This window comes from Nanorana parkeri, unplaced genomic scaffold, assembly GCF_000935625.1.
Source record: "Nanorana parkeri isolate BGI_ZX_2015 unplaced genomic scaffold, ASM93562v1 scaffold737, whole genome shotgun sequence".
NCBI classification, from domain to species: Eukaryota; Metazoa; Chordata; class Amphibia; order Anura; family Dicroglossidae; genus Nanorana; species Nanorana parkeri.
Window position 1 is genome coordinate 83,489 of NW_017307005.1, and position 11,146 is coordinate 94,634.

Below are 11,146 nucleotides of genomic sequence, written 5' to 3' on the forward strand. Positions count from 1 at the left end.
AGCAAGACATATTTTTGCTTGAAACAAAACTAAAATCGGACATGTGACTGTTCTCTGATGTTTGTTTTGGCTGTTAGGGGTTGCATTACAGGCACGGTCATGTGACCTCACGCTGAAATGAGCATTCGGACGGACCCGAAGTCCGAATAATGGAACAAATCGAATTTCAGATCCAAAATCTGAAAAAAGAAAAAAAAATCCGAATTGATTCGAAATGAATTTTTTTTTTGTGGGGTTACATGTCTACCACTGAGGGTGCACTCCGCCTCCCTAGTCTGATAGAAGGCATTCTAAAGAGAATGTGCACAGCCAGAAGGTTTAGTGCATCACATGGCCTAAAACCAGAAAAAGGATATAATCTACAGATTATGCTTGTTATAAGATGGTACCGCAGTATATACAGTATAAAGTCAAAACTGAATGCCTTGGACAAAACATTTCCCAGCCAGATTAATAAAGCATTATTGGTAAACCTGTGCTTTCCCCATGCAGGGACTTTAAAGTGAACCAGTTGCTTTGTTATGGGAAAAGTACAGATTCACATTAACATTTGATAATTCAAGAAGAAGTTTTGGGTCTACAAGATTGATAGTTACGTACCTGTTCAGCTTTAAATTCCTACTTCCCTGGTGTAAATATAGCATTCCTATAAACTCTTCATTCATTTTTCCTTTCTTGTGAGCAATGGTATAATAAACCTTCCATACCAGCATGGTCCAAATAGTATACATTTTGCCATAATGACCAAAGTCTAAGTGCTTAAAGTGAAATAAATCAGACGTGACCCAGAAATCTCCATATAATTAAGCTGTCATGGCGAATAAATAAAGGAAACACTATACATTATATTGCTGTTAAAAATGAAATCTTCCTACAGGATCCCTTACTTTAATTTTGTGGAGTGTGCCTGGAGACATGTAATTAATCTCCCCATTCATGTTCTTGCAGCAATTTGTGAGAAATGTATTGGTGGCTGCCTGGGAAGTGACACTTTTTTTTGAAGGGGCAAAAAACCTCAGCGGTCTTATCTTTTGTCACATTGCGGTTGGAAGGCAGTTTTCTTGACTAGTGGGGATTGACAGGTTTTTAACAACAGATGATTTCTTTAGCTCGGTAAAAAATACATATATTAATGTCACGCCATTTACAGCACTGGGAGAACAGAGGCGTTTTATGCCTTGTCATTTTCCGATGAATGTTATGAATTCTGCAGAAAAATAACTGCATTGTACTAATTAATTTGACTTTAATTTGATGATAAAGAAATAGAGTTGGACATGTTAAGAGATGGGAATTACAAAGAGCTGGGTCGCGTGCTTTTCCTGTTAATTTAATTTGCTGAGGTACAAATTAAATCCAGATAGTTTTTTTAAAAATTCTCTTTGTATGTTTGATGATTCAATAAAGCACAAAGCTCCAATGTATTAGTTTCATCTTAATGCCACATATTCCAAAAACAATGCTCTCTAAAAGGAAAAAAAAATACTTTTGTTCTCAGTGCCAACTGTTTGGTGAGAAAACAGCTGTAACTGGAATCTGATCTCTAGCCACCGCAATAAAGTTATATTTACATATATTTTTTACACGCACAATATGTTGTGAAACATATTTATTACTTGTGTATTTCAAGGTTCTGTATTTGAAATCATTTGCAATTTTTCCAATTTGCAGCCCATGCTTGGAAGCGTGACCAATGTCCTGTGAGTTAGCACGGTGCAGCCACTAACACTCCCCATCTTTCATTTATACATTGCTTATACAGATTATGTAACGGTCATTACTAAGTTGGCAGAGAATGTTCTGCTCAACCTTTCCCTCCAAATTGTACCTGTATTGCCACTCTGTAGCCAAACAGGTTAGTAAGAGTCATTTCCTAAAAAGAATGCTTCCATTAATGCGCCTAATAACATGCAGAGATTACAAAGGCAAGTCAGACTTTACTGTAAAATTACTAGGGATGCACCGATAACGTTTTTTCGGTATAGATATTTATCTTTTGGTACTCGCCGATACCAAGTACAGATACCGGTACTTCCCCTAGCAAGGAGTCGGCTTCCCCGGCAATCAGGAAGCTGGGAGGTGCGTCATTACCCGCTGCCCAGCTTCTTGATTGCCTGGGAAGCTGGCAATGCTGTTTGGTCAGCTTGATGCTGGCTTCCCAGCAATTCAGCATGGAGCCGGCTTTCTGGCCAATCAGAAAAGGCGGGAGGCAGGTACTTTACTTACTGCGGACGTCTGAACCCAGCATTACTTACTACTGGCCCCCAGAACTCTGCATAACTTACCACTGACTCCTGAACTTTGCTTTACCATCTACTGACCTCTGAACTCTACATTGCATACTATTGACCACTGAACTCTGCAATACATACTACTGACCTCTGTGCTATATACTACTAACCTCTTAACCCCGGATTACATGCTACCGACATCTGAACTCTGCATTATTTATTGCTGATGTCTGAACTATGCATTATTCACTACTGATCCCTGAACTCTGCTGCATTACTTACAACATACCCCTGAACTCTGTTACTTTCTTCCTGAACTCTACTTACCTACTACTGATCACTGCACTCTGCTGAATCGCTTACTACTGACCCCTGCACTCTGCTGAATCGCTTACTACTGACCCCTGCACTGTGAATTAAAATGTGAATGCCAAGCTTTAATCACACAAAAAAGGTAGGATAAGTTTAACAATGGCATTTGTATTATTATATTTTTAATGGTTTGTTTATAACCTTCATTACATTGTGCAGAACTGCTATGATCTTGTGTTGGCTTGTAGTGTGTACTTCCACACTAAAAGCCATACACTATGAAGCTACGCCAACTTTATTGGCTATGCCTAAAGGTGCGTTTTGCAAGTGGCACGCTATGCGTGCCGCATTTTTCTTGATACCGTAATACCTTCAAGGCATCCCTCCTAACTATGCATGCATATCTTACCTCTTATGCCAGTAGAGGCTGACCTGTCTGCTGCATGAACTCAGGACCTATGATAACTGTTGTTTAACAAGTCTTTTAGTTTTCTTGCGGGTAATTGTGATAAGCATTTTTGTGATAAAGAACTTACGTGGTACTTCTGCTTTATCAAAAAGACAAAAATTACACAAATGTTTTTGATATGCGAGGCTAGTCCATTACAATAATCAACAATTTAGGTGTTGAGATTCAGATTATTACAAATCTGCATTGCTGACTTTTTTAAAATTTTTTTAGGTAGGTTCACTCTCCCACTTAAGGACTATGCCATACTCTTTCTCCATCCTAAGCATTGACTGCTTGGGTTTTTAGCCCAAGTGCTTGCTACTCATACCAAAATCAAATGTAGTAAACTTTAGTGTTTGTAAACCTGCAGGTAGATGTGATGTGTGCCAAATGAGATTTCCCCTGAGTGTTTTAACGTATGTAATTTTGGCTAGACCATGACACTTTTCTCAATGTTTATAAGCAGTTCAATGATATGTCCTTCACTCCATAACATCCTGCTAGGTGTGCAAACAGAAAAAAGATTAAGAACTATTGCATTAGAACGCCCCAGATTCTAGACCTCCTCCGACACCCTGAAAAGGTATGCACAGACATTTGAAGGTGCATGCTTTGAGAGTCACAGCTTTACATTGTTTGTCTGTAAGGAAATACTAACATTAAGTTTTCAATACCACCAGTACAAAAATATGGGGCTTTGGAAATGTCGATCATGTCTTTGAATGTAATCTAAAATGTTCCTTATATTAGGACAGATTTTAGCATTTCTGAAACTGTTGACAGATTGATGGGTGGGGATGAATATGCTATTCACGTCACAAGCGCTTGTGCCTGGTGTGTTCATAACACATATCACACGCTTTATGCAGCATTCATCAATCACAAGTTTCTTCAGTTTATCTAACTACAGTACTTTAAACGATGGATGTGTTCTTTTCTACTTTCAGCAAAAAAATAAACAAAAAAAACAGAGCTATTATTTGACTCTGACATTGTAATTATGTTGCGCATAAATCCGATCACTGCGTCATGGTAAAGAACATAAAAACTCTGTAACACATTTTCTATGGAGATAACAGTCTTGTAAATTCTGTTCCCATCTAATATTAATTTTATAGTTGCGCGTGACATTCCCAATGTCTGTAGTGACTTATGTCAATTCAGTTCTTGTCAATTGTCTGCTTTTTTTCAGTGGGGGATATTCTGCAGTAATTCAGCCTGCTTGACAATAAAAATCAGCAGTGTAGTCACTATGTCAGTGTAAAAACAGAAGTATTGGAGACGTATAAACATATATCATACCGTGATAGCACATAAACAAAGATTCATTACTGGGCATGCACAAGTCAACACCTAAGGTTGCTGAATTAAAAACAAATCAGTGTCAGGCTAGTTTACAGCGAAGAAGTTAAATGAGAGGGTGGTAGAATCTAAATTGATTTTTGTCTCTGTATTAGGAGCAAATGGGAAGAGAGAATAGATCAAAGTGAAATGCGCCTTTGTGAGGCTACAAATGCAATTTTAGATAATGCTTTCTTTTAGCAAATGAAGGTGTGAAGGAAGTGCACTATATTATAACAAAACTTTTCAAAGAGTTTGACTTTGGTGATGAACCCCTGCCCAGCAGGCCACAAAACCTACTTTCCTATTTACGATTAAAATGTTGCTTTTTTGCCTGCAAATAAATATATTGATTTGACGAGTGAGAAAGAAAAACACTTCAGAATGTCTAGCAGAAAAATCCGGAGTGTAAAGTAGTCATGCAGAGTTTGATGTGTCAATTAAAAATGAAATTTTCTATGCGCCAAGTGGGTTAGGGCAGTGAAATATAATAAACACACGATGAATTATCTAAATATCTCAGTGTGGACCTCTGAGTCATAATATTCAATGGACTTGACCCTTTTATTCTGCTGTCCAAAGCGTTAAGGAACTATTCTTCTGCACAGTGCATAAAACCTGAGGGTGGGGTCTACCCCTCTTAATCACTCCCCTTCCATCACCCACTAATGTTGTTCTGAAGTCAGAAGGTTCAGAATAATCAAGGCGGAATCTCATGTGCCATCTACCTCGAAATGTGGGAGAATATGCAGTGGAGGGTCAGCTGTGAATGGTGAACAGACAATGAGCTCCAGTATATTAAAACAATAATAGTGCAGGTTATATTATACAAAGCTTGCACTAGATTTAAGACTTGGGCCTTGTGGGGTAATTTAAAACATCAACATATCAAATTTGTGTTTGTTTGTTTTACAAAGTACAATCAGATATCCTAAAAATGATGTATTTGTTAAATTGTTTCATATCAGCAAAGCAGACCTTTTAGTTCAATTCTTACACTTTAATAGATATCTTCTCTATATATGACTCCTGACCCACAAGGGCCATACATATTTTATTATTGGTATTCATATAGTGACGACAATTTACACAGCGCTTTAAACAGCGCACATTCCCATTAGTCCCTGCTCTCAAGGTCCCTATCTTACATACATACAAGGGCCAATTTAGACAGGAGCCAATTAACCCATCAGCATGTCTTTGGAGTGTGCGAGAAAACCGGAGTACCCGGAGGAAACCCACGCAAGCACAGGGAGAAAATGCAAAGTCCTTGTAAATAGTGACCTGGCCAGAATTCAAACCAAGGCAGAAGTCCTAACCATTACGCCACTGTGCTGCCCAATTTTTAAAATTGTCTCTTACACCTATGGATATGCTGCTAGACTACACAGTCAGCAGAGACCTGAGTTCTAGCCAATACAGGGATTCTAACCCTTAAAGTGACATTAAAGGATATTTTTCCCCCTCCCTCCAATGTTAATGTCAGCACTTACCTTAAATGATGTATCGTAATCCGATCTTCCTCTTCTTTCCTGATGTTTTCATCTGTCCCTCCAGCAATGCGGCGGCTCTCCGATCCAGCGCTGACACCTTTCTGCTTGCAGGCACTTCCGATCCAGCGGTGTCTGCATGCGGGTGCACGCGTCCATAGACTTACCTTGCGTCTCTGCTCGTCTCCCGGCCGAGAATCCAAACTGCGCATGCGCGTGCCCCAAGATGCTTTGCGGCCGCCCGAGCGATTTCGATTTCTCGGGCGGGAGCGCGCAGCGAAAACAAGGTAAGTTTAAACCGCTGTTAAAGCGGTCTTTGTTTTTTTTTTGCCTATATCTACTGCTTGACAGCAGTAGATATAGGCAAAAAAAACAGAGGGTTTAGAACCCCTTTAAGGGCTTTAGGTGCATTCAGCTGGCAGAGATTAGACTGTGATGTTACTAAAGTCCTTCTGAGTTCTTCCATAGGTGCTTCTAAAATCCTAAGTTTCATCTAGCTGCTTCTGTATTCCTGTTGATTTGTACTAGAAGAGAAGCAGTTCTGACCTGAATGCCTGTGTGCACAAGCCCTGAGGCAGTAAGACTGGGCATGTAGTCTAATTGTCATTCTGATAGATCTGTTCTATCTGTGTTAGAGGTGATCTGTTCTATCTGTGTTAGAAGTGAGTTCTAACACACCATGAAGAGCACAGGAGATATCATTAATGGATGTTAATATAGCAATTCATGTTTAAGCAGAGTGACCCAGTGAGTCTAAAATATCCGAAATGGGCCAACTGTTAAAGGCAGTTATAAAATACATTGAGAAGAAGAAAAAAGCCGATCAAACAAGTTTTCTAAAACGGAATCACACTGCAGGTTTTTGTTTACAAATTCTATAATAGGCAAAACACACTGCACTTCAAGTTTTAAGACATACATTCTATATTATAACAATGGCTGTTTAACAATTTTTCTGAAAAAATTATGAGCTGTACCTCTAATTGAGATCTTCTCTCAGCAATAACTCGTTCATCCTTGTTTCCAAAGAGCTTCTTCGGAGGAAATTCTAAGGCAATAAGCTACAAAAGAGCACCGGAAAAGAGATTACTTTGGTTTCTTTAATGTATACAGTCACAGAAACAGTTTTTTTATTAATTACATTCCTCGTCTTTGCTCCTACATGTATTATTAAACAATAACTTCTGAAGACTGCCAATAGAGTGTATGGTTAGTTTATTAATAGATGTCTGATACATAGCAGAGTATGATCGGTTACAATGGCACACATGGTAGCCCTTTGTACAGCATTAATGTATGTTTTTTGCTGCCTTTGTGTTTTGTTGCCTTTGAGCAGAATCTTCTTTGCTATAGGATGGATAAAGGGTGAATAAACATATAAAGAGTTTGTTAAACCTACATACAAAAGTATCTAAAGAATGAGCTAAGTACGTGATCCTCTAATATTTCTGCATACTCACAATATTAAGATCTATACAGCAGGAGTTGGAAGACAAATATAATCAGTTGCTGATAAAGGTCATCTCAGGTGCCTTTACGGATTGCCACTTCAAGCTTGGCAAAAGTAAATCCTACCCAACTTTAAGCTTTCAAAAGTAAACATCCTGCCTAAGAGCAGAAAACACAAGACGTCTTTACTTTTATTAGTTAGCCTTTCTTTAATTTAATTTATTTTTAGTACTGGGGCTAATTTTTTCCCGACTTGATAACTAAGCTCCACCAACTAGCATTCCGCTATCCAGTGAAAGCACCTTTACAAGCCATTTAAATAGTCTCACTAGGCTGGGAAATGACAGTTAACAGGGCTTAAACATTTATTAGAAGAAGTCAGCAGCCTGTAACCTAGTTAAACTAATTTAGAGGTAGATACAGAAGAAGCCTTTGGGGGTAATAAAGGTAACAGCATGCATCTTGAAGTGTCTGTTCCTGGGGCAGCACTTTAAATTTAAAATTTTGAAAAGGAGCACAGTCACTTTAAGGAATAACTCTCCTTTTCAGACCATGCTTCAGGTGACATCTATATTCAAGGTGCAACATGAACCATGGTCACATTGCCCACAACCCCCCCCACTATTACCTGAATCGTAGGGTTCTTCTACCCACAGGTTCTTATTTTTTTTATTTGGCACTGCCCACACAACCACATTATTCATCTACAAATCTATTCACAAGCACTGAGAATGTAGAGACTACAAGACCCAGCTGCGTGAAAATAGGACTCCTAGATGACAGTGGATTACAAGGGGATTACACCGCACTGGAAGTCAGTCGATACTTCTTCCTATCCTATAATTAAAAGTCCGTAACTCCATATGGACGGGCTCAGAAGTAGAGCCCAAAGGACCCTGAGCATGGCACCTGTGATCCACTGATTGTGTTTTATGAATGCGCATGCAGTTTTTTAATTGTTTTAGAAAAGGTCGACTAGGCCTTAAAATAAAATGATGCAAAAATTAATGACATGTAGCAACCCATTGGAAAAATCAGAAATGTCAAAGGCTTAGGGCAGTAACAGACATAAGAAGTGGTCAAACGAGTAGCTACGTTTTGGCTACTGTCCAGCATACATATCACACAGTTCCTCCATAAAAAAAAAGCTCAGTTTGGCCAAGATGAATATAATAGAGTATTATAACCAATCATATATTCAACAAAGACTCATAAAACATTTATAACGCATTTAAAGATAAGACAATGTATAAAAGGAATTTAAGCAGTAATACACTGAGGACAAAACAGCTCTCTCTATATAAATGATTCATAAAATAAAATGAGAAAGTGAGGATGTGGAAATATAAGATGCATTCGACCTCAAGTTTCACAGCATCTCGTCTAGCTGACAGTTTCAAGACAAAGAGCAGTATAGTAAATTTGATAAAGAGTGTTGGTGTAAAGTTAATGAGGGCTAAAATTAAACATGTATCAGGGAGATAAATCATTGCTAGATGCTGATAATTAGAATTAGCACAGATCATATATTCCCTTATAAAACTCCTTGTTAATGGCTCATAAAATGAAAGTAAAGCAAAAAGGGCAGAAGGTGGAAATAAAGAAAAAAAATACAGTACCTGAAGTGAAAGAGAAGAAAGAAAATGGGCAGAGAATACCAATAAACTGATGCTAAGATCTGCCCATTTTCCATACATTCCTTTTTACACCATGTGCTTAGTTGGGCCTGACCTGAATTTTAAAGAGGCTCCTATGAGAGAAGGCAGAAGAAGCAGACATTTCTAAAATCACAAACTGAACACTTATTGCATAAGAGTGACTGAATCGGCTAAGGCTCATCACTGCTTTGCCCTCATTTGGCACAGAAGCCAGGAAATAGATGCTTCCAGCATAGTTTTTTTACTTGTTTGCTTTTATTACTTTATTTCAGGTATTTATATTGCACCAACAATTTACATTGCACAGTCACATCAGTCCCAGCCCTCAAGGAGCTTACAGTGTAAGGTCCCTATCTCACAGGCATACATACAGGGCAGATTTAGACAGGAGTCTACTAACCTACCTACCAGCATGACTTTGGAGTGTGGGAGGAAACCCACACAAGCAAAGGGAGAACATGCAAACTTCATGCAGATAGTGATCTGGCCAGGATTTGAATCGGGGACCAGTGCTGCAAGGCAGAAGCGCTAATCACTACGCCACTGTGCTGCCGCAGCCTTTAAACTGTATTCCCACAGGCTTAAAAGACGCATACACCAAATGACAGCTGTCACACTTAAAGTGACACTAAACTCAGGAGTTAAATCTTAAAAAAGCATTCAAATACCTTATCTTACTTGTGTGTCACTCAGCTGTAGATACTCAAATCATCTCTGAATTGGTGCCGACACTGTCCTTCCTTCTGGAGGGTGGCTACTTTTGTTCCCCATGGTCCCTGTGTGTGTTGTAAAGTAGCCACCGCTCCTAGCTCACTCCTGTGATGGACTACAATGTCATGTTTAGTTTACCAATTTGTATTGAGGTTGCAGTCCATCAAGGGAGTGAGCTTGGAGCAGTGGATACTTTACAACACACACAGGGACCATGGGGAACAAAGGTAGCCACCCTCCAGAAGGAAGGACAGTGTCAGCATGAATTCAGAGATGAATTGAGGATCTACATTTTTTTCAAGATACATTGTTATTAGGTAAGGCACTTGAATGCATTTTTTAAGCTTTACCTCCTAAGTTTAGGGTCACTTTGATCTGCCAGTGACCTAGATAGTACAAAAGTCAGAGGATGAACATAACATAATAGCCAGGTAACTGACATTTTCAGAGAGGCCAGCTACTACCGCCTACATAAGTTTCTCAGCAAAGGATCCCTTTATATAAGTTATCGCTGGGAAATTGAGGATTTTTTAAACTATTACACAGGAGTTAGGAGATATGTTTTAGAGCTACTTAAAACCCCAGGAAAAGGTAACTTATAATTGTCTCATTAAATGTTACTGTATCTATTAGTTTCAAGCTACAACTTAATACAGCAATATAAAGAATTAAAAATGAATGCAACTCGTAAAACCCTAAGATCAATTAATTACATTCTAAAAGTCTATAATAAAATACATATAGGATTACACAAATTGCACCAATAAACCTGTGAAATAACTTGTATTTAAGAACCAACATCCAAGATACTGAGAGATGGAGATTTCAGAAAATAAAGCAGATATATCAGTATCGGAAGAGATAGTCCCCAAAATCTGTAGGAGTCAATTGATCCACAGAGTCCGAAAATTGATCGGATTGGGTCAATTTAAGATTATTAAAAAAAACTGCAAATATTGACTAATCTGCTGCAAATGAGCTAATATCGAATATACAGAGCTTTTCCTTTCAAAAAGTTAGCAGCCTACAACATCAGGTACAGTATATTGTTTGGTACTCCACTTGGTAGGATGGATGGCATTATCTTTGTTCAGGAATCAGCCGGTATCAGCATCTTCCTGGACCGAGAGATTACACAATCGTGTTAATCCTGGTGCCTGCACAGTTTATGGTTGAGTTCAAAAATGAACTTCTGACATAGATCAGCCTACTGCTACAGCCTCTTACCTTGTGACTATCTCCTAAGTTACAGTCTGACCAGTGGGGGGACAAGAGAATGTATAAATGCTTCCTCCTACCTGCAACAGATTGATTACATCATCTCAGCTTGGGCAAAGTCACTTGCCTGAACAACAAGAGCGGCTTTTAATTGATAAAAAGTGGTTCTGTTGCTCCAAAGTGTCTACTATCTTTATATGTCTAAGGGTTACATATACATCAGTGCCATGGAGTTAATTCTTATATAACTGTAACCACCCTGTCCTAAGCAGGAGTGACTCTTCA

The 11,146-nt window shown here is 38.7% G+C and overlaps 1 protein-coding gene across 1 annotated transcript in view; it reads right to left on the reverse strand.

Annotated features, from left to right (window-relative positions):
- The window catches only part of KIF16B (kinesin family member 16B), a 264,485-nt gene that overhangs the window by 23,995 nt on the left and 229,344 nt on the right, over positions 1-11,146 (reverse strand). Inside the window, exon 26 of the mRNA XM_018564217.1 lies at positions 6,803-6,886. Coding sequence (XP_018419719.1) covers positions 6,803-6,886 — 84 coding nt within the window. The remainder of the gene's footprint in view (positions 1-6,802; positions 6,887-11,146) is intronic.